At 34.5% G+C, this 25,343-nt stretch overlaps 1 protein-coding gene across 1 annotated transcript in view; it reads left to right on the top strand.

Annotated features, from left to right (window-relative positions):
* F13A1 (coagulation factor XIII A chain) overlaps positions 1-25,343 on the top strand; it is a 192,435-nt gene that overhangs the window by 88,708 nt on the left and 78,384 nt on the right. Inside the window, exons 5-6 of the mRNA XM_003760207.4 lie at positions 1,464-1,582; positions 11,601-11,708. Coding sequence (XP_003760255.1) covers positions 1,464-1,582; positions 11,601-11,708 — 227 coding nt within the window. The remainder of the gene's footprint in view (positions 1-1,463; positions 1,583-11,600; positions 11,709-25,343) is intronic.

The following is a 25,343-nucleotide window of genomic DNA, read 5'->3' on the forward strand; positions in this document are numbered from 1 at the left end:
GAGAAAAATAATCAGAGACAGAGACAGAGACAGAGAGACACAGAGAGACAGAAACAGAGAAACAGAGACACACATAGAGAGACAGAGAGACAGAACAAGGTAGAGGGGGGGAGAGACAGAGAGAGTCAGAGAGACAGAGACAGAGACAGAGAGAGAGAGATAGAGACAGAGAGAGAGATAGTGAGAAAGAGAGAGAGAGACAGAGAGAGACAGTGAGAAAGAAACAGAGAGAGAAACAGAGAGACAGGGAAAGACAGAGATACAGAGACACATAGAGAGACAGAGAGGCAGAGCAAGGGAGGGAGGGAGGGAGAGAGAGAAAGAGAGAGAGAGAGAGAGAACTTGAAAAATGGAAAAATAGAGGAGGAGAGAAAAATAGAAAGAGAGAGAAATAGAATGAAAGAATACTTTAATATTTATAAAGAATGTCAAGAAGAGGTCAGAAGAAAATTCAGAAAGAGTCGCAGATCAGTAGGAAAGCTTTGAAAACTATAGATTGAATTTACTACATACTTTAAAAGAAAAACAAGTTGTATATAACAGAGACAAGGCAGCAATTGGTACAACTCCAAATGGGGTCAGGAAGAACCACAAATGACTGAAAAACAACTGAATAATAACAAGCATCTATCATGTGTCAGGCATAAATGTTGGGGATGCAAAAATAGGCAAAAGATAGTCCCTGCTCTTAAGGATCATGCAATCTAAGTTCTCTATCAAATGGACACCTTGAATGATAAAGTTACCGTCTAGGCTATTGGAGGTGATCACATAGCAAGGGAAAGAAATGACAAATAGGTAGACTCAGAATTCCACTGCTATACTTAAGATGTCAAGGAAAAGCAAAATTTTGGATAGATCTCTGTGGTAGACAAATATAAGAATCATTGTTACAGGATGGAGGATAGACAAGACCAGATGGATTGCAAGCTACATAGCTAGAAGGAACATCCAAATTGATGAGATCATGGATTGATTCATTTTGAATACTGATGCTTTGACAGATATGTGATTTCTTAGGTCACATATTTATTTTTTAAAAATCATCTGCTAAAAATCATCAGCTGTTTTTTATTAACATTAATAGGATAGAAATTGTTCTTTGATCTGTGTTGCTGATTTGGAGCTACATCATAGAATTCTGATTTTAAAATTGCTGGTGCACAGAAATCATAAAATGCTTGATGAGACATGGTGATTTAATTGTGCCATCCTGAGCACATGAAGAAGAGTAAGGACTTGTCAGAATTTCCCAGAATGCCTCATTTGCATTCTGATTTTTGGTGCTGTTTGTGCTCATTGTTGATTCCAATTCCACAGAAGAAAATGAGAGCAGACACTCTGAAGAAAATACATTTTTTCATCATATTTTTTCATGTTTCAATTAAAAAATGAGACATGACATTACTTTGGAGTATTTGAAAGTGGCTTGGTAATGGCTATTATGTTTACACCTTTTGCAGAAGATGCTGTGTATCTGGATAATGAGAAGGAAAGAGAAGAATATGTTCTGAATGACCTTGGGGTTATTTTCCATGGAAACTTCGATGACGTAAAAACTAGAAGCTGGAACTATGGTCAGGTAAGCCATTTTAAATTCAACTATCATCTTCCCAAGCATTTATTTAATGCTTTTTGAAACTCCTTTTCAACGGCAAAAAAAGTTGTGATTTCTTCTTTAGAATAATTGGATTGTTCATATCTGTTTATTGAAAAAAATTCAAAAAATCATAATGCCCTAACAGATTTATGATCTCAGTAATGTGGGATAAGCTCAGCAATGATACAGATTTTTATCTATCCATGCTTGGTTTTACCCTCATCCTCATAATCCCTTAAGTTCATCAAAGAGGCTTACCCAATGTGCAAGGTGACTTCCTTGCTTTCTCTGAACATCATGAGACTGATAATGTAGCATAGATAACTAATAGATTGTCCGTTGGTCATATCTCACCCTCACCACATGAGCAAAAAGTGCTTTACTCTTATTTTTCTTAACAATTTCTCATTTTATGGTGTTGCATCCTCCCTATGCTCAGCATGTACCTTTCCTTTGCCCTCCAGACAACTGTCAATTTCAATTCTTCATACTATAATGTTCTGTTATGAACCCTATAAACCTCAAGATAAGAGTCTATGAATTGTTTGCATAGTATATTTTTAAAAAAATAATGAACCCTAGAGGTAAAAAAAAGGCCAAAGGAGATATTCTACTTGTAGCATATATAATAAATATAAGTAAATTCATTATACAAAGAAGAGTCATCTCAGGATCTAGATTCTTAAATCTGGAGTTTGCATAGGCTATACCAGTGGGGAAAGATTCAACAAGTTTTGTGATCTTATATCAGAAGAGTATGAATCACTTTTCTCTACTGATGAAGGATTTGATACCCAAAAGAAGCTAAAATGGAAAAATACTGACAGTCTCCTCATGACCCTGGCTAGAGATTTTATGCCTATCTCATAGGATGATATTTTTTTTGGAATGGTCTAGGAGAGTACATCTTTAAGGAAAGACTGGAGCTCAAAAGAAGTGGTACCAAATTACTTTGTCTCTGGGTGGAGTTCTAGAGATAAAGAATACAAAAAGGCAAGAAGAAAAAAAGAAAGGCAAACTATGGACATTTGAGAGTTTATTTCTGCTATTTTGAATTTTCACACTAGGAAGACTTCAAAGTGTTCTTTTGTTCTATCATTTCTCTTCCAAATTTAGTCTGATCTTGCAAACATTTATAGACAATCTATATACCTACATAAAAAAATCCTCCCCCCCTCCATTACTAATTTATTTTAAATTTTATCCTACAAGAACTAAAAAGTCATTGAAGACTTCATTTAGGAAGAGGTAATGACTTCAACAGATGTTGTTTTAGAAATGTCAGTTTGACAACTTTGTGGAGATTAGATTGGAGAGGGGAGAGTCTGAAAACAGAGAGGAGTTCAGAGGCTGTTGCAATAGCTAAATCAAAAGATGATGAGGGCCCAGAAGAAGCAGGATAAGAATAGGTACCAGGAGTGTTAAGCGATAGAGGCAGGACATATTGTTGAGGTAGGATTGACAAATAATTGGACATTGAAGTTAAAGGAAAATAAATAATCAAATATTACTATGGGGTTGTGAATTGGGTAACTGGAAAAATGGTAGTACCGTTAAGAGAAATGGCACATATTTGGAAGATGGGTAGGTTTAAAGCAGCAGAATAGAATGAGTTCCATTTTGGGTGTGTTGGAGATGAGTTACCTAAGATATAATGGTGCCATCACAAATTTTCATTCCTTCTTTCTTACAGAAAGTGTATGTAAACACTCTTTGTCTTTGTTATTCTCTAATTTTCCTATTCTCTTGAGGAGAATTTTATGCAGGTATTTCTCTTAGTTTCTACCTTACTTTCCAAAATAGCCCATATTTCTGTCACTCATGACTCCTCTTATTCACTATTTTCTTGAATATTAATACATTGGATTATGTTGCTAGTATATTGTTGATACAAGGAATATTAGAAAGATATTTTGTGTCTTGTTGGAGGACTACAGTAGACCATTGAGGTGAGAGTGCTCTGTTCTATCTTTTAAGTTGAACTTACTGTTTCTGGACCTCTTTTCTGAGCTTTATCCTGTCCATTTTTTTTGTGTTATACTTTATTTCTTCATGTTTCTAGCCTACACCTCCAGTATTCTATATGTGTGTTATATATATATATATATATATATATATATATATATGTATATATATATATATACACATATATATACACATTTTTTTTTTTTTCAGAGGCAATCTTAGGGTCACATAGCTAGGAAGTGTTAAGTGTCTGAGGTCGGATTTGAACTCAGATCCTCCTGACTTCAGGGCCAGTGCTCTATCCACTGGGCCATCTAGCTGCTCCATTTCAGGCATATTTAATGAATTAGTAGACTATTGTTGGATAGGAAAAAATATACTTAGTTTCTTTTTTTAATAATTGTTTTTACATCTTTAGTTTTTTTATTAAAATTTCTCATAGTATTACTGCCCTTGTAGCCATACCACATAAAAATGTTTTTTAAAGAGGAAAGAAATCATCAAAGCAAATCAATAGATGGAAAAAGTCTGAAAAGAAATGCAATGTTGCACATGTGTGAATCTCTCATCTCTGCAAAGTAGGAGTTTAGATATTATATCTCTTTTTTAGGATCATGCTTATTTATAAAATACTATTAGTTTAAAAAAACAACTCAGGTGAAAAAAATAACAATTTTTTTTAACATAGCTTAATCATAAACTGATGGATTGTCTATATTAACAACAAAGTCTATATTAAGTCAATTAAGAATATGTTTTTTTTTGTGGACTTAATGCAATGTTTCTACATGTGAATGTATTAATCTTTATATTAGGGCAGCAACTAAAATTCTTCTACTTTAGACATATGCTGTTAGCAGCTAGTCGAATTATAACTGTCTGCACTTAAAAGTGATGAGTATTTTTTTTTTCATTACAATTCAGCCCATTCACTAACTTAGCCTGGCAACCTTTACCCTTTGAAAATTAGATCTAAGTAATGAAGTTTAGTATACTTTCCTAGAAACACAACTTTTTGGTAGGGCAACATTTTGTAGCAATAAAAAGAAAAATAAATAGCTTGGGTTGCATTTGTAAGAAAGTTTTGCTTGAGGGATAATAAACAACTGATATCTTCCAAAGGTGAGATATAGTTTTGTCTTTGATGTTTGTGCTCATGAATGAGGTTTTGAATTGTGTTACTATCTGTGAATGTGGGAACAGTAATAAAAATCTGCTTTCCATCAGTGCTGCTCTCTGTAGCTTAGAGTCATTGCTAACTTGAATTGAGAACCCCATGAACCTCAACCTATGAAGATGCTGATGGTGGTTTGAAAAACTTTGAAATCAGTAAGCTACAAACATCATGCAAATTCTGAAGATGTCCAGGAGCTGGTAAATTATAATATTTAATTTGAAAAATGCACACACAATGTAATGAGAAGGAGGACAAATTACTTTGTAGAACCACAGTTTTATGAGTTAAACCAGAAAAAGACAAAGATAATGTATCAGAATACTTCAAGGAAATCCAATACATTACTTACATTATCAATAGAGGACTTATTTCCAAATCCTGTTCTGGGAACAATGCATTATCTATCCAGTTTTGTTTTAATTACCAAGTAAGTTCAGTGTACTCTGGGAATCAGTTACTTAACATTCATTAAATACCTACTACATGCCAGGTACTATATTAGGTACAGAGAATTAAAAAAAAAGATTAAAAGAATTCTTACTCCCAATGAGCTTACATTTTATTAAAGGAGGCAACATGTAAATACTAAAGGATTTTGTTAGGCACAAATGAAGAGAGAGCGAGTATTCCAGGTATAGGAGATGCCTCACAAAGGCATAGAGATGGGAAATGGAATCCTGTGTGAGAGGTCAGTTTAGTTATTTAATAGAGTGTAAGAAAGGAATAATACATCAGATTGGCAAGATAGATTTGTGCCTAGTTATAAAGGGCTCTAAAAGCAAAAGAGAGGAGTTACTGTTTTATCCTATAGATATCTAATAGGGAAGGTATTGGAATTTATTGAGGAGAGAAATAACATTGGTACTTAAGGGATGTCATTTTGGCAGTTGCCTGGAGGATGGACTGGCAGAAGGAGAGACTTGAGACAGGAAACCAATCAGAAAACTCTTCCCATGCAGATCCATCATCCACACAATTGTTAAACTTGCTTTTGTCGTCATTCTAAAAATCCCTATGGATTATAGACTCCTCTGAAATCTGATGTCTGTAGGATCTCAGAGCTTATGGGAATGTATTCTAGTCTAACCCTTTACCTAGATCAAGAATACTCTCTATAACCTCTCTGACAAGTTTTCAATCAGTATCCATTTGAGTATTTTCAGTGATGGGGAATTCACTTATTGCAAATCAACCTATTCTACTTTTAGAGAGCGCTGGCTATTAGGAAGCTTTTCTCTGTGCTGAACTGAGATTTGCTATCTAAAAAATTCAGCTCATTGATCCTAATACTGTCCTTTTCCAGAACCATGTAGAATTAGTCTAATCCTTCTTCTTCCTGACAGTTCTTCAAATGTTTAATGTCCCTTTTATTTCTCCTTAAGTCCATTCCTCTCTAAGCTAGATGTCCTCAGGTCTTTTTAACTGTATCAGGTGGCTTTAAATGCCTTCACCATTCTGTCTTTTGAATGCATTGCAGTGTGACTAGAAGAGAGGTGCTCATCAGCTACCTTGTTCTGGAAGCTGTGTATACTCGAACTCAAGGTTATAATATATTAAAATGACCTCAGTAGGTTCCCCACTCTGCTAAATGAAGAAGCCCAAGGAAAACTCAAAACTCCCAAGTCTATTTTAAGACGTATATTAATAATACAGTATTTTTCTTTTTTGCAATCACATCATTCTGTTGACTAATTAAGTTTGCAATCAACTAAAACCATGGATCTTTTGTCAAATGTGTCTCCAATCCTATATTTGTACAGTTTTTTCTGTTCCAGTGTTCTGTTCTCATCAGTGAAGAATTTTAAATTTATCCCTTTAAAATTTCATCATTAAATTATAAATATTTTTTTCTGAGTTATTGATAGATATTTCATTAAGACATTATGACACCATGACACCATTAAGACACCATGACATTAATTATTGACATCAGTTCACTCTTTAGATATGGATGCTTACTCCAAATTGAATTACAGTACTGTCATCTAGCTTACATATTTCTATTTATTAACAAAAATATCTTGAAAAACTATCAAATATCTCACTGGAATCTAGGTATCACATATGTTAGGTAGGTTTAGTTACTCAAGCAAATATGTGATTCATTCATTTGGAAGTTTCCTTCATTGTTTAGCTTACAGATCATCTAATTATCTAATTCATCCATCTAATCCAGACCTCAAGTTCATTCAGCTTGCTGGGTCCATCCGATATGCTGGTGAACTCCCTTGCTTTTTCCTAGAATAGCAATAATATCCAGAGAGCACTTGGGAAATCTGCTGGTCATCCTACTCTTCACCCCATGATTAGCCCATCTTCTTTCTTATAAATGTTTCCTTACTGATATCTTTCAATCCTGCTCTTCTTCAAAGTGTCTCATTAGTTATATGTTGCAACCCAGTCACTCCTACCATATACCTCTCCATTGCCTTTTATGTGCTAGTTATTTCTAATCCCTCTGAGATAATTGTGCTACATGTATTGAAGCTACACAACAAAGCAAGTAGCATAATGTCATTAAAAAGATGAGCTTTTGTTTCTGGGAGAAGTTTGGGGTTATTAAAGGAGGTTTGAAACTTCCTGAAACCAACATAATCCATTCTTCTCCTTGGTTTTAATTATAAGTCCAAACTCCATGCCCGTTTGTACTGCCCATTGCTATATTTATCCCAGACATGGATACTGATAGAAAAGTTTTAAAGATTGCCCATCCAACTGGATATTCTAATCTTGGCAGTGGATATTTTTCATCCACTTCCTCTTTCTCATTTGGATAGTCAGGTCAAACACTTTTGAGTGATTACTGATTTCTTCCAGAAAATTCTGCATTGTTCTAAGGGCTTGAATCAACCAGGACAATATTATCTGCAGAAAGGAGCTTCTATTTGTATGATGAAAGTAATTTTCTGCTTGTATGATGTGAAAACAACAACAACAACTAATAGAGTCAATATGTTCACTCAGAAAACTTAGTCAAATAAAATTTGGTTGATGTAGAAGCCAAAAAGCTTATTGTCTGATTTTTTTTTTTCATTTTCAACTGGATGTTGTGTTATGAAGTATATGGCTCCACTGATTCACTCCTACATTTGCTAAACTAGTACAGTAATCCACTCCTGCATCTCATGTTTTAGGGCTCATGCTTCACTGGTACATTAATTGGTTCCGTAAGGAAGGATTAAGCATCAATTACTCATACAGTCAGACTGAGATCACAGACAGAAGCATCTGCATGAATGAAAAATAAAGTGTAGATGACAAGAGTGCAGGGAAAATGCACTTTCATTGATTAAACTGTGGGCTTTGACACTAGCCTGATGGCTGGTTGTAAAAAGAAGCCCACTTCCTTACATTGGTGAAAGTGATGAGTCACAGAGGAAGGCCATGGGCAAGAGGAATAGGGCTGAACAAATGTGAGATACCATATGCCTTTGTGAAGATAGTAGACACAGACCCCAGGCAGTCTTTGCTGGGCTCATGATTATTTAATAAACAGAGTGACACAGTTTGGTCTCATGCAATCTCTGCATACAACTTGCTAGTAATTCCTAGTGACACCCTATCCTGTTAAGCCTTTGCTTTTCTTCTCTCTCTTTCTCTGTCCATTTTCCCTCCCTCTTATCTATGTCATTTATTCCTCAAATTTTCCTCTATTTTCCCTCTCTCTAATGATTCAGACATAAATAGCAATGGGTCCTAAATACATTCTTTATTCTCACTAAGGACTCTTGGGATTTGAATTAGCTAACACGGCCTGTAATAGATGTTGCTTTGGATGAATTGGGATATTTAGGTTTTTATATTGGATTTGTCATTAATTTTTTTATGGACCCTGGCCTACCAATGCTTTGGAATCCTCCTCCCTTTCTTTATCTGGGACTCTCTTCTCTTTATTGGTAACTCTCACCTTACGACCATTATTTTAGGGGGAACTCTACTTATTTTTCACTCTACTTACTTCTTCCTTCCCTTGCCACCAACTCTTGTCAGCTTCCTATCATGTGTCAGCTTTCTCCCGTTAGATTGTGAACCTCTTCAGGTTACTATTGTGTCTGGAATGTATTGTGCTTCTGTCATCTGCACATAGTAAATGTTCTGTCTATCTATCTATCTATTTATCGATTTATCCATCCATCCATTCATCCATCCATCTATGTCTCTATCTATCTATCTACCTCAAACAAATTAATGGAAAGGAGAGCAATTACCAATTGCTTCTTTCATCAAAGAAACTGAAGATTAACAGAGATTCTTGAATCATACTTTGAACTGTGAATTTTATTGGAAGGCAAGGACTCTGCAATTATGAATAATTATAGTACTACAGCCTAGATACATGAGATCATTGAGAGCCTCACCTTTAAAAAGAGCTTACTGGTAGCCTCATGGGATATGACTTTAATCACAACTTCTTATGTGATCTCAATTCTGAGCCATGTCCCAAGATCAATACAATGACTATTTCTCAAAACAACCACAACTAAACTTAAGGCTATGGCAAGAAACAAATTAACATAGGAAATATAACCAAAGACCTCTGGATACAGTTATCATTTGAGGTAAGGGTACGGCTTTATCCCCCCTTTGTTTTGCCCTAATGTGAGAGAGGATGGAATCCAACAATCATGCTTTAAAAAAAGAGCTGAATTAGCCTAGTATGGGATAAATTCGTATCAAGTACAATGTAGAGCAACTTTTCAAACTAAGCCTGATCTTTTGATTTGCCTTATCCACCCAGATAAGAGATAAACAGTGTGCTCTTCCTTCTTCAAAAGATATCACTTTGATTCTCAGTAATGCAATGATACATGTGTCTTAGATCTCTAGCACTGAGCACCATATTTGGCCATAGTAGCTTGTGATAAATGTATATTGAATGCAATTTATAAGACACCTTTTCTGACCCTGATCCATATGGAGACATGCAAACCTGCTAAAGACCAGCAGATCAAAGAATCTCAGAAACCATAGATGAGGTGACCCCTCAGGGTACAAGATTCTGTTTATGTATCCCACCTATGAAATCATATAGTTCCCCTCCAAAATAAATTTTTTTTCCAATTTACCAAGGCTTGGGTCCTATCTTGGGGATAGAACATAGAGCCAAAAGCAATCAAATTACCATCATTAGACAAATTCTTATTGCTGGTTAATAAAGCCCAAGTTGGACTTATTCTGCATGGGAAATAACTGATGAATAATGAAACTCTACTAGGGCCATTTGAGAAATTGCTCAGTTTACTTCACCCCTCACACGTTGAAGTTATGTTGATCCTAAACTATTGATTGACTAAAATAGTGAATATGGCCTTCGGGGAAACTTATGAAGTCTATGGATCTGTGCTTCTGGTGCCCAGAACCATTTTCTTTTGTTAGTTATCAAGAAGCTTTGCTATTAACAATAGATGATATTGAAAATTGGTTTCTAAGAAACCGGGGTAAACACATTTACTTTTTCAAGTCTCTTTAGAAATTCAAAATCAGTGAAAATCAATTAAAAAAGAGATATACTGGAAAAAGCAATGGAGTCAGAATACCTGTGTTCAAATTTCACATTTTACAGCTGTATGACCTTGGTCTACATCATTTGATATCCCAATGCCTCAGTTCTATCATTTGCAAAATGAGGAAATTGAACTAGATGGTTTCTAAGATACTTTGCACTGCTCAAGCTATGATCCCCATGGACTAAATAGCCATAACAGATTTTGTTTCTTGAGCAAAACTATTCCACCCACTCAGAAGATGTGCATACATTTCTTATTGTAGGAAGGTCATAGAATGGCTGGATAGGACTTTAGGGGCTTCTCTAGTCCAAGTCCTTTCTTTTATAGAGAAGGAAAGGTCCAGACAGGTTAGTAATGTGCACAAGGTCACACACAAGTAAGGTGCACAATGTGCACTTGTGATAGAAAGGAGCAAAGTCAGAAGTTAAGCTAAGATTTTATCTATCTCCACTCCTAGTTTGGTGCTCTTTTTGTTACTCTACAGCACACATAATGTATAGCTGAATATCATGATACTAATTGTTGCCTCTAACCATTATAGATAATTCTGATACTTCCCATGCCTCAGGAATTTTTTTCTAAGCAGATTGAATTGTATTATTGGGTATTCCCCTTGGAAAAAAAAATCTCTATCTGGATTTATCTGTCTTCTTGTTGATACTGGGACCCTTCTTGTCTATCTTGTCTCTAAAGAGAAGAAGCTTTAGATGTGTATGCTCCAGCTAAGCTCACTTATTTTTTTCAAAATATAATCTAAATAAACCAGAAATTTTTCAAAGTGAGAACCTAAGAGTCAGTTTATTTTTAAAACTCACAAGGACTCATGTTGTTTTTGAGGTTTAGAAAAGTTAGTAAATCATTCATTGTTTAGCCTTGGGCATTCTAACAGACATGCTTGAAGAATCCTCTGAAATGAATAGGCCATTTTCAGAAAGACTTAAATTTCATGTTCATTAAATAGAGAGGTACTTTTGTAATTGTCTTGTAAGTGTAATTGTAACAGCTATGGTTTAGTATGCTATTAATTTTAGACATATCAAGTTTTATGTACAGTATCTTAGACATAGTAGGTAATTAATAAATATTTGTGGGATTTAATTTAGTTTAAAAATATCATTATCACCTTTCACATTCAGGCCTCTAAAACTGCCTTGAAAATTAGAATATTTTCCTCTTTTATCAGAGCATTTCTCACTAAATATGGATGATTAATATATATTTTTTTAAAACCTAGGTTTCCAAACATTGGACTAAAATACAATTTTGCTTCATCTATTTTTAGGCAAAGAACATTTGCTCTCCCGAATGGATATTAAGCAGTTTAAAAATGTTTTTCTTTCTTATTACATAGTTTGAAGATGGCATCCTGGATGCTTGCCTGTACATAATGGACAAAGCACAAATGGATCTCTCTGGACGGAAGAACCCAGTGAAAGTCAGTCGTGTTGCATCGGCAATGGTAAGCAATTAAAATATCAGTGATTATAGTGTATCAGATGTGATTTCTTCAATCTGACTCAGAATTGCCACTTAATTAAAAACTATCAAAATGATGAATTTGTGAGTAAATTTTGGGTAAATGTTCCAATGATGATTACTCTTGGGATTTTTTGAATATGAGTTGAAAAAAAGTGATTTCTTTTCAACTATTTCATATTCCTTATATTTCTGGTGATTGAAGAAAGATGATGAATAATAATCTGAACAAGTGATTCTTAAAATCAGTCTGAATTTGTTGCCATATATGATCATGTCAATGCCATAGACAATGGCCATAATCAATCAATCTGTTGTATTGTGAAAGGAATAAAGATGATTAATAATAGCCAGTATTTGCATAGCACTTTAAAGTTTACAAAGCACATTTGATCCTTATAACAATTCGAGGTGTGATTTTTTTAAATCCCCATTTAACAAATAAGAAAACCAAAGTGGAGAAAGAGGGTCACACAAACTAGGTGTTTAGCATAGGACTGAACACAGGTCCAATTCAAGTACTTAATCTATTAGTTATTCAACTAATACAAAAGAATCATGCTACCTCATCTCTTTGAACAAAGACTTTTCTAGTCTAGTTGTAGATGTGAGACATCTGTTCATTAAATAATTAACAAATTTTTTAAATGATGCAAGATAAGATGCTATTTGTGTGGGAAAATGTCATCACATGGTATAGTCCATAGAAAACCAGCTTTGAAATAAAAAAGAATGAATTGAAATCCTCCCTCTGACACTATATTTGTAACCACAAGCAAGTCACTAGATTTCTCAATGACCCCAAGCAACTGCTTACATTTATATGAATTGCATCTATATAGCAAAATAAGTTTCTACACTGGGAGTTCCCCACACCAATTTTATAAATTGTGTGTATTTCAACTATATCTTCAAAAGGCTTATGGGGTGAGAAAGTGCCATGGTTTGGAATCATCAGATTACCAATCTATAGGGATTAATTAGAAATTAATTAATATTTAGGAATAAATCTGCTTCTTCATTGATAAATAGGATATGTCTAAATTTGATTTATGTAAACTTTACTGATAGCTTTTCATGCTCCTTTCCTGCTACACAAACCCTAAATCCATTCTGAGGTAGGAAAAGTCCAGTGCTTCTCAATTTTATTTTCATTCTTTACTTCCAGTTGTTCAGTTACCTATGGGTTTTTTTTTTCAGGAAATTTAAGGTCAGAAGTTATCTTTGTGAAGTATAGATTGCCTAATAATCAATTTTTGAAAACATTTGTTTCTCTGTTGAGCTCTTTTTAGGAGGAACTCATTAGCAATCACTCCTACCCTCTAAAGTTTTCATTTTAAGACACAGAGTAATTATATGTTCTAATATGAAGAGAACACACAAACAACAAGCAAACAGGGACTGGATAGAGAGAAAACATATTTTTAAATAAGGTAAAAGATAAGTTAATATTCACATTATGTTAAGGAGGGTAAATAAAACATAAGAGAGTTTATTTCTGCTCTCTACCTTAGTCAAGGAAAAAAATCATGGAGGATGTGTAATTCAGAAGGTACTTGTATGTAGAAGTGATGAGAGATTCTGGAAAAATGGTTGAAGTTCAGCAAAAATGGGGCAGGAATGGGATTATAAGAAGTATATTGTGCAGCTTAATATGTGCTATCCTCTGAAGCAGGTGCTATATTTTCCCCATTTAATTTCAGAAATGTGAGGCAGACAAATTAAGTGAATTGCCCTAAATCACACATCTATTAAATGTCTAAGGATTTGAACTGAGGATTCTAAGCTCAGGTCTACTGGGCAACATGGCTGCCTCCAACTAGGAGTGCATGATGATAAATTGATTCTTCCTTAAACTTTCTTAAGATGATATTCTTTAGATAAGGAAAGTTCCTCATAGACATTGTGAATTTTTTTCATTAATTTAAAAAATTACTGTCTTATGCAAACCAGTGCAATTAGGAAGCAAACACCAAATGATCCTAATACTACATGCAGAGACACTTAGCCAAGCTGAAACTCTGAGTCTCAGACCAAGGAAATAATCCTAATGTAAACTATACATTTGTATTAATCATACAATGTCAATGAAGTTTCAGACTGGGAAATTTAACACTGCATAAAATTCAATTCACGGATTTCTATCTAGCGGTTGGTAGAAATAGTTTGAGAACATTACCACTGCCCTGAGTTTGTTGGACAAGACATGTTCTCCAAAATCAGTCCAGTTTGAAAAATTAAAATATTGAAAATATTCATATAGGACCAAGAATAACATTTTTTAAATTGAGAATGTATTTAATCAACTTAGAAACTTTTCTTCTTCCTTTTATGGGTAGCTTTAGTGAAATGAAGAAAAGTAGACAAACCAACAAATTTGCTTCTAATGCAGGTAGTCTTGGAAGTGTCTTGGAATGTAAATTCAAGATGAATCTCTAGTGAAATCTTGACTACAGTTAGTCCTTTGACATCACAGTGTAGGTTAGGGGTTAAGGGCACAGCATCCCCTAAATCTGGAAAATCTGTGAAAAAAAATTTGGTTTTCCCTTGATATCAGGGAACTCTGAATTTTTTCATTTTTCTTTCATGGGGTATTTATATTACCTTATAGTATATAGTATACCATATTGCATATCATATATAGTATTTATAGTGTAAAATTTAGGTTGATAATGTGCAAAATTATACATATATTTTATGCATTTCTGAATTTCTATTTTCTGTGTTATCTTCTAGCCTTCACATATCATCTGCCATTTCTGCAAAATTCCCATTTTATTTCTTATGTCAATCTTTGACATATGGAAATTGTCATGGGGAAAGTTGTGATCTGGAAGAAATAACTCTATATCATGACTAGATAAGTTCCTAAGGCCTTCAGCCAGTGTTTCACCTGCTAAATGGAACACTGTGCACTTTCCTTATAGACATAGAAATATTCAGATAATGACTATCACTGAAGCAGCAGAGAGGGGTGGATGAAGTCGTGAGTAAATCAGTTGTCAGTTATTAAGCACTTATTATTTGGCAAGCACTTTACTAAGTGCTGAAGATAAGGACCGTACTTGGGATTTCCCAAGTAAGGAAATTCCCTTTGCCAATTCCAGAGGGCAACTCTTCAACTTAGTCTTAGGAATTTCCTGGATCCTTGAGAGGATAAGTAATTTGCCCGGATCATAGAATCACTATGTGTCATAAGCAAGACTTGAACCTGAGTTTTTAGGGGTAGCTCTCAGTCTACTTCTCCATGTTGCCTTTGTGTGGTAGGCCCTGCGATTCAAAAGCAAAAATAAAACAGGAACACCTAAATTTAAGGGTGTTTTATTTTTAATTTTTGAAATAAAACAAGCATTTCCAAAGTATAGTTTAATTTTTTTTAAAAAAAGATGACTGTACAAGAAACTGAAATTTATTTTGTAAAACTTGCCTTTCCTTTTAATATATGATAAAATTTATAATAAAATGATCATATTTTTCTTTTTTTCATTCCTCCCTCTACCCTAAAGATGACTACCATTAGACACCAATAATATATATATATATATAATATGAAAAAATGTATATGTCAAATTATTCTTTACATATTTCTATTTATCAGTTATTTCTCTAGATACAGATGGTATTTTTCTTCATATGTCCATTATTATTAATTGGATTATTTATACTGATATTTCCTATTGGAGGGACCCTAAGCAAAGCATTTAATCTCTGAATTTTAGGCAACTTCTTAAGATATATTTGCAAACAAATAAGAGGATTGTATATTTAACTACTTCAGCCCAACATAGCTAAATTTGGAGAGGTTCATAACCAGAAGTGTGGTTAGCAACTGAAGAAATTTTCTTCTTGGCCATAGCCATTCACAAAGACTTCCTAATAAAACATGGAGGGAAAGTTGTCTCTATGAGAAAAATGAGTACCCACATGGTACTTTTTCTCATAGAGACAAATGAGTACCCACATGGATGAAATATAAGATTCTTGGAATGGTGATGTAAATATTTGTGTTTTACCAAAATCTCATCATAAATCAGATGTATTCCTTGGTGGTTGACTAGCCCATCATACTTCAATTCTTCTTGGTCAAGGCAAGGGAACATTTGGTTTACTTTTCATAATTGGTCCAGATGCCTGAGTCCCCGAGGCCTAGATAGTTGACTTCTCTTCAAAACATTTGTAGCCTTTTCCTTGTGGTTTTCTTTTTTTTTTCATTCTCTATTACTGTAAATTCAATATTTCCTCTGGATCCCTTCACTGAGTCCTGCAGTTTCCCTGTAATGTGAAAGGGGAATCATTTATAACCTTGACTGCTGGAGGCAAGTGGACTTTCCCAGAAGAAAAAGAGCATCTCAGAGCTGAAACATTTTTGCTTGGGTGCAGAGACACAAGGGATTGTACCTAGGGACTGGGATAGACATGCTACAGATATTTGCAAACCAGTTTTTCTTTAGGTTGAGAGGTATGTGTTACCAAAAAAAGGATATTTTTTTTCTAGACAGATTTACTGCCCATCTTCCTTAAATCCCAGGACTTAGCTATTGTTTTCTTTCCTCTTCATTTCTCACATGGTGTTCACCACCAAAGCTGAATATTTTATGCCATCTGAAAATTAATCTCACTCATATGGAATTAATGAAATAAAAATTACTAGCCTTAAATTATTGCAAAGGAAACAGATGTGGGTAAAGGGTTCTTAACCACAAAGTCATAACGGTCCTGTAATGGTATATCTTGACAACTTGAACCTAGTATAGAGGAAAGAGAGTGGTATTGATGATAACTAGTTCTTAGTTCTATATGGATCCCTGCCCCTTCCTTCCTGCTTCAAAATGGTTATTCCAGTATTAGCTATGGAACAGGAACAATTCTTCACCACTAAATGCTATCATCATTGCTACTCTTGTTCCTTAACATTTCTTGAATGCCATCGATGGATCCCAAGATTCCTTACCAGTACCACCATCGCTTTGGGTTAAAATAATAGGATTCAAATAATCTTAAAGCTGTAAGGAACCTTGAGAAGAACTTAAAAGACATTGACAATCTTTTAAAAGAGAAAAGTCATTTGAGGTAATAATCTTAGAGCACAAACTTTTAAAGAGCCTTAAAATAAATATTAAGGCTTCTATATGGCACAGTGGATAGAGTGACAGACCTGAGTCAGAAAGACCTAAATTCAAATCTGACCTCAGACACTTAATAGCTATGTGATCCTGGGCAAGTCATTTAATTCCATTTGTTCAGTTCCTCATCCATAATATGAGCTAGAGAAGGATGTAACAAGTCAATCCAGTATCTTTCCCAAGAAAATCCCAAATGAAATCACAAAGAGTTGAAAATGACTAACAACCACAAAATAAATATTATGTCACATATATTGCCCCCAGCACAGTGCTTGCATAAAGTGGATACTCAATAAATACTTGTTGAATTAAATTGAGTATTTCATTAATGGTGGAGAAATTTCATACCAATTTCATCTAGTTAATATATAACTTAATTATTCCATTTTATTTGTACAAGAAGATATATAATCAAAAGACCATATATTTATTCATCATCTCCACAAATATTTTGTTATTATGCTATAAAATGTGCTACAAATATTGTAGGAATTAGAGGAAGAATTATAAATTCCTAATAGCTTTCTCTCAATTAAGTTATTAAATAATTTATCTAATTAGAACATATTTCCTAGAAAAACTGATTTTAAAAATATAATTATATAAAAAGAAAGAAATATAAATATATAGCTATCTCTATAAATAGATAGTAATATATATTTACATGTATATGTATACATGGATATATGGATATACTCATATATGTACATCAAAAGATATTTACATGAGAAGCCCATAGAGTAGGGAGAGTGAAACACAGTAGGATCATGTTAGAGAGGGAACTTTTTCCCTTCTATCATTCCCTCTGTCTTTCTAGTATTTAATATCTCCTTGGCCATTAGCTCCTCTGCTACTTATAGCATGCTTCAATGTCCCTTCTTTTTCATCTTCATTTGCCCTTGCAGTCTCCACAACTCTTTCCCTATGTCCTTCTTCCTTTTCAGTGACAGGCTTTTAGAAGTAGCTATCTGTACTCATTGTATTAACCTTCTCACATCTCACTCACTTTTCTGCCCCTTGTACATTGGCCATTGTGCTGTTGAAAAGTATTCCATTCAAGGCTAGTGATGATTTCTTATTTGCCAAATTCAATGATCTCTCCTCAGTACTCATCCTTTGTAATATTTCTGCACTATTGACCAACCCTCTTCTTGAATACTCTCTCTTATTTATGTTTTCCTCTTTTCTGGTTCTCCTTCTACTGGTCTTTCACTTTCTTCTCAATCTTTTTTGCTGGACTGTTTTTTTTTAATTCATCCCCTATTGCATCCCAGAGCTCTGTCTTTTGCTTTCCTTTCCTCACTAATGCAATATTTTAATGATCTCATCAGCCCCCATAAATTCAATTGCCAGCTCTATATATAGATTGTTCCCAAATACATTTAGCCAGCCATTATCACCTGAAAGGCAATCCTTCATCATCAAATATCTGCTGAATATTTTGTGGGTTACCCATAAACAATAACTGGACTGTTGGAGCTGAAAATCCCAGGTGTTATAGTTCAGGTTTCTGGTGGAGAAAAGGTAGAGGTAATGCTTTGAGTAGAAGTTGTATGGTCAGAGCAGTTCAATAATGGAGAGGCAGTTCTGATAATGATGGCAAAAGGGCATCAAATATAAACTTCCACCTTATAACTTTACTTAAAGCCATCTCTGAAGTAGGCTCTAATATTTTTAATCAGGTGACCATGGGATTGGAGTGAAGGATAAAGATGGAGAATCCAGTGTGCTAATGACGGTGTTATTACTAACTAATTGGGAAGTAGAGGAGGAAGGAAATGAGAATTTATTATATGCCATTATTATTATAGGTCAGCAGAGGATCTTCCCCTTCAAATTAATATTGTGTGTGTGTGTGTATGTGTGTGTGATGGTAAATTGGGCTATCAGTTTTTACCTACTTCTTAGTTATTGAATGGCCATGGCATCAGACAAACTGAGACCTAGGAAAGACCTTAATTTAGATATATAACATAAATTCACCTACAGCATCCTGAACCATTGCCAGGTTGATGACTTTGCACAACTCTGCTTCACTTAAATCCAATCCATGAAGATGAGACTATTGCAGTAGCTTACATGAATTATTGGATTCCTGGCACATGAGCTAATGGACAATGGATTCCTTTTCGACTATTTCTAGGACTTATGGACATGTATAATTCTGTATGATCATCCTTGTGATGTCATTGGTCTTCTTTGAGAACAAAGGACAAGTAACAACTACATATCAGGTAGTGAAGTGCTGTACAAATATTATTTCATTTGATCCTCACAACAACCCTATGAGGTAGTTATTATTATCAGCATTTTGTAGCTTGTAGAAACTGAGGCAGATAGAAGCTATGTCTTGCCCAGTGACACATAGCTAGTAAGTATCTAAAGTCAGATCTTCCTGATTCTAGACCCAGCAGTCTATACACTCTACTTCATGGCTGCCTTTTGGAAGCCTGGTTGGCTATATGACCTTTTACAGGAGAGAATCTCTTATTTTCCTTATTTTCTCATCTGTAAAATGAGGAAGTTGAAGTATTAGTTAATCTCTTAGGTTTCCCCCAATATTAAGATTCTATGATTCTAGCCTTTTTCCCTTGTGGTAAATCCAAATGAACAGCTCATGAAAGAGGAAGACTTCCTGCTGAAAATTGGTTTATTTTGCAATTAATTAGGAGAAAATATGACTCTTATTTGACTTTTATTTTTTTCAAAGAAATCCTCAGTTTAAATATGGTCCTTGGCTTTTCTCTACAACATTTATATACAACAACAAAATATGATGACATTGAAAAGATAATTTTGTAAGAAAAAGGGGTACAAAAGTCACATACTTTAAAAATCTAGTACTTTATATTACTGCTAAATGAGAAGTTCCTTTTTCCCTTGAGATTCACACATTTATTTTTAACCCTGGTCTTTTGCTAATATTGAGCCATGTTTCTATCATTAATCCACATTAATCTCCTGTCTAATAGAGTCTTCTGGGAACTTACTCAAGGCTTCACTTTTGTTTTTAACTAGTTAGTGAAAGAAATGTTTCTTAGCACTCTAACATTTCCTGAGCTCAAACTACTTAATCAAACTGACTATTGCTGAAGGTGAGGAGTAGGAGTATTTAAAAGGGGGAGACAAGAAAAAACTGACCCAATGTGAGTGCCAGATGGGAATCATTGATATCAAAAAGTGTATGGCCTCTGAAATTAGCTTGATTTTCTAGTGCCTCTTAGGACTGCAATTTAAGGGCTTAGAAATAGACTAAACACTGATATTCATAGTGTCACCAGTATGTTAAATTTTATCCCATACAATCTCTATAACAATTCTATAAAGTAAATACTATGATTTTATATTATGGTTTTTATATTACATTACATATATATTATGTTATATTATATTATGTTTTTATATTATATTGCATATATATAATATAACATGCTATATTATATATTACATTATAATTTTACAAATGAGAAAAGTGAGTCTCAGAGGTCTTATATATTATATGCTCAGGTTTCCAGAGCTGGCAAATGACAAAGGTGAAATTCAAATCCAGGTCCCTCCTAATTCCAATCATGTCACAATATCCCATTAGAATAAAAGTAATGTTTTACTTTGTGAATCTGATCCCTGTAATCTAAATGTTAAAGCTTATCAACCATGACCAGGACAGAAATTTCATTCCTGCTATCACTGGAAGGATTTCTATGGAGCACACTCCCCCAAAGCACAAACTATATCATCCAGAAAATCTAAGGTCAGAAAATGAGGTTGATTGTTCATGAAGTAAGGCTAAAAACTAACAGATTGATGTGTCAAATTCTGTACTGGTACTTATGGAATATCCAAAAGACTGGGAGAAGAAATTCTTATCCTGAAGTCTATGATCTTATCTTTTTTTTTCCTCCCCTGAGGCAGTTGTGATTAAGTGACTTGCCCAGGGTCACACAGCTAGGAAGTGTTAAGTGTCTGAGGCCAGATTTGAACGCAAGTCCTCCTGACTTCAGGGCTGGTGCTCTATCCACTACAACAACTAATTGCCCCAATCTTATTTTTTTTAATAAAATTTTGATAATTATATTTCAACATAATTGATTTTCTTTGTAATTCTATACATTTAATTTTTTACATTTAAAAACATGATTCTAATTAAGTGCCAAAAAAGGATAAGACCCTCTGACTTAAAAGAAGACCTTTAAGACATTGAGTGGATCATTTGTGGAAGATTTTTGGAAGGCCTTGAAAAAGATTCACTCAAAATTGAAAGAGGAAGATGGATTTAAAATTTTGTTGTCGGAAGAGAACCCACTTGTAGATCCATTAAAGAATTGAAGTATTGGGAGTTCTTAATAACAATCCTTTATTCTATAGACTGAAACAGAAGAAATTAACCATAAACTTGGTTCTCAGATCTTTGGGGAAGACGGGGTATGTGTGGAAAAAGACCAAACTTTTCTCTATCGTCTTCCAAAGAATTACCTCAGTACTATAGCATTTGGGGGGGGAAAAGTCCTCCCCCTTTTTTTTCTTGCCCTCTGTTCCCTTTCACTATTAAATTCAATTACATACTACTTAAGCATCTTTTACACTTATTCCTCCAATGTTTCTATCTTCCTAATATTCCCAGTCCTGGGTCACCACCATTTAGAGCCATGTGAAGTAATGATAGAGATAGATACTAAACCAATATGATCAAGTCTGTTACAAATTTGTGTAAAATAACCTTGGTTTTGCCCTTGATACTTCACAAACATCTTTTTCTCAGTTTCTAATTGTCTTAGTTACTCTGCCCAGAGTGTGTTCCCAACCAACTCTATATCTACTGCCTCACCATCAGCAAATAACCTCAACATCTACTTTATAGGAAAGATTAATGTTATTTAATATTAGCTCCCTCACAACTCCCTTCCTTCATATCATAAAATATTTCCATTTCTTCCTCTTTTTACCCAATTGTAAAGAATAAACCTGACTGCTTCCTTGCCTGGACCCTAAATCTTATTCCTTTACATATGCTCCTTGCTATCTCCCTGCTGATCTTGGATATCTCCCTCTCCATTACCCCATTCATCTGCAAGTGTGCTTAGATTTCCTCTGTCCTAAAAATGTCCTTCTTTTGACCTTTTTAGCTCCTTAAACTATTACTGTCTTTTTTCTCTTCTACTCCTAGAAGATATAGCCCAACCTCTGCTTTTACTTTTTTTTTTTAATCAATCACCTATTACTTTTATTGTTCAGTTGTTCTTAGAAAAATACTGAAAGGATTTGAAATATTAGTTAACTTCTAAGATTCCCTCTAACTCAACCCCATAATTTTATAGAAGAAGAAAATTAAGGCCTAGATATGGATCAACTTACTTGAGGCCATTTGTTCAGTCATTTTTCAGTCTTGTCCAAATCTTGGTGACCCCATCTGGGGTTTTCTTGGCAAAGATACTGGAGTGCTTTGACATTTCCTTTTCCAGCTCATTTTACAGATGAGGAAACTGAGGCAAACATGGTGAAGTGACATGACCAGGGTCACACAACTAGTAAGTGTCTGGGGCTAAGCTCTACATTCTATCCACAATGCCATACAACCCATGCCCAAATTCTGGCTTCCATCTATACCTCTTCTTTGAAATTGCTCTCTCCAGGGCCATCAATGATTTTCCAAATGGTAATGATCTCCACTCAGTACTCACATTCCTTAATCTCTCTATATCAATTGATGGCATTGACCATCCTTTCCACTTTAATAATTTTTTATTGACCTAAGTGACATTGAATTGCTAAGATTTTCCTCCTACTTCTCTGAATGTCCCCTTTTCAATTATACTTCCTCCTCTTCTTGAGAACATTTACTTTCTGATGCTCTGTCTCTAGTTTCCCTTCATCTATTTTCTGTATTGTCAAGCTCATTCATTCCCATGACTTCGATCACCAATTTTATGCCAATGATTCTCAAATCTAGCTCTGATCCTGATGAATATACCCCCTTCAGTAGTTGTCCTTTTCATATCATAGGGGTTAGGGGCATGATGACCCCATGATCTGAAAAAATCTGCATAAAAGGTTTTGACCTTCCCTTTGTACCAAAGAAGTCTGAATTATTATGGTATTTAACAATAAAATATGTTGATATTATATAATATTTTACATATATTTTTACATTTCTGAGTTTCTAAACTTTTTTCTCTGACATCTGCTCAATTCCACAAAATTCCCCCAAATTCCCATTTAATTTCTCATGATGACCCATGACATATTGAAATGTCATTGGGAAAGTCATTGAAGGGATAAGTATACTGAGATCTCAAATCAAATCTAACATGTTCAAAACTGAACTTATAATCTCTCTCACAATTTAGTTTTCCTCCTAACTTCTTAATTTTTATTTTTATCCTCCTACTCACCAACATTGAAATCTTGATTGTCTTTGGTACTTCCCTATCCCTCCCATTCCATTTTCAATTGGTCACCAAATATTAAAGATTCTATCTCCACAATATCTCTCATTTATATCTTCCTTTTCATTCTTTCTTTTACATCCCTAGATCAGACAATCATCACCTCTTGACTAAAACTGGTCTCCATGCTGCAATATCTCCTCTCTCTATATCCTATATACCACTGTCAGAGTAATCTTGCAAATATACAAGTCTAATCCACTTAATATTTATTAAGTGCCTATGTGGATCAGGCACTATGCTAAACACTGGGGATATAATTAATAAAAATAAAAGCAAAAACAAGTTTAATCATGTTATTTCCCTATTCAGGATCCTTCAGTAACTCCTTTATCTAAACTAAAAACTCATTACACAGAAATCTAGAATTTGTTTTTAATCTTATATTTGAAACTTTATATACTGTAGGGTCTGGCCAAACTATACAACTAATCTCCATTCTTATCCTGATGTCTCCTTTCCTCCTTTTTTTATGTGTTTCAACTTTCTTTATGATAGACTCTCCTCACTTCACCTACTGAAATTCCTCTATTTTCTATTGGATTCTCCTTCATTTGCTTTCCCTGATCCTTTCGACTAAAAAAGATTCTATTTTCCTTGATCCCTCATGCATCCATGTGACCCTCGTTATAACTCATATTTTACCTATACACGTCTTACCCCATCACTAATTTAAAGTGTCTTAAAGGAAAGAACAATGACATTTTTCACCTTTGAATTCTCACTGTCTAGTACAGTGCTTTGCACAGAGTAGGTGGTTAATAAATATTTGCTGATTTTGTTGAATTGTGGATTTTTTCCCCAAAAGAGAAAAGATCTCTCTCATACACTTCTATTATCCCAACAACATTAAGATGAACCAATCTTTACTCTAAAGAGAGAGAGAGAGAGAGAGAGAGAGAGAGAGAGAGAGAGAGAGAGAGAGAGAGAGAGAGAGAGAGAGAGAGAAAGGCTTTCTCTTGAGGTAAAAGCCAGCAAAGTAATAATGCTTCCATCTCTGGTTAAACAGCTAGGTTTCTCAATTATGAAGGTTAAATTTCTTAAGGATTCACTCCCTGTATTTTTAGCAGAAATACAGACATTTATTACAAGTCATCTCTTGAATACAATAATCACAGTCAATCTCAGTGTCCATGTTTCCAGAATTGCTTCCTGGAATGAGGTTTCAATACTACATCTATTTTATAATCACGGTCTATTTCTGAAGCATGGGAATATGATTTTCAGTGCTCCCTTCCTGCCGTGAAGTTGGTTGTTGTTCTGATCTCCTGGGACAGGCATCCTGCAGCTAATGGATAGAAACAGAGCAGGACACTTTTTGCCCTTTAGAATGTGGTATGACAGCTTTATGCAATTTACCTTTCCTTCCTTCTAAATTCTCCTTCCTTCCTTCAGCCTCTGTATTTCCATATCTACTTTACTTTTAATTGCTATTTTCTATAAATTTTATAAATGATTGTTTAAATGAGGAGGCTTTGTTATGGTTAGTGACAAGAGACAATTACCTATTTATATGGATATTCTAAAAAAATTTCTTATTACAGTCATTCTTTCCAAAACCTTGTAGAAGGAAGGCTATAAGCCTGGGAGCAGGTGTTTACCCCTTATTCTTGGATGTAGGATTACAACACAGGGGGTCTGTATGCATATCATTGAATTCTTGATTATTCATACTCCAAAAAGACCAGATTGTATAGCCAGGGTGAGAGAGAAGTAGCAAAAGAATGCCTTTTTTTTTAGGGTATACTGGCTAACAGGGCTATCCTAAGTAAAATTGTGAGCCAGAAGAATCAACTAGTAATTAATCAAGATGTGCTTTTAAACCATCTACTATGTGCCCTGGGAGCAGAGAGTCAAAAAAGAAATAGTCTTTGCCAGCAAGGAGAATATATTCTATCAAGCAGGCAATATGCACATGCATAAGGATATTAAAATATATATAATATCAGTACAATATTTGATAATTTGGGGAAAGATAACTCTGGCAACTAGGGAGATGGGGAATGGTTACATGAAGATGGTGCTTGAATTGAGCTTTGAAGGAAGCAAGGA

Source organism: Sarcophilus harrisii, chromosome 1 (genome assembly GCF_902635505.1).
Source record: "Sarcophilus harrisii chromosome 1, mSarHar1.11, whole genome shotgun sequence".
Classification (NCBI taxonomy): Eukaryota; Metazoa; Chordata; class Mammalia; order Dasyuromorphia; family Dasyuridae; genus Sarcophilus; species Sarcophilus harrisii.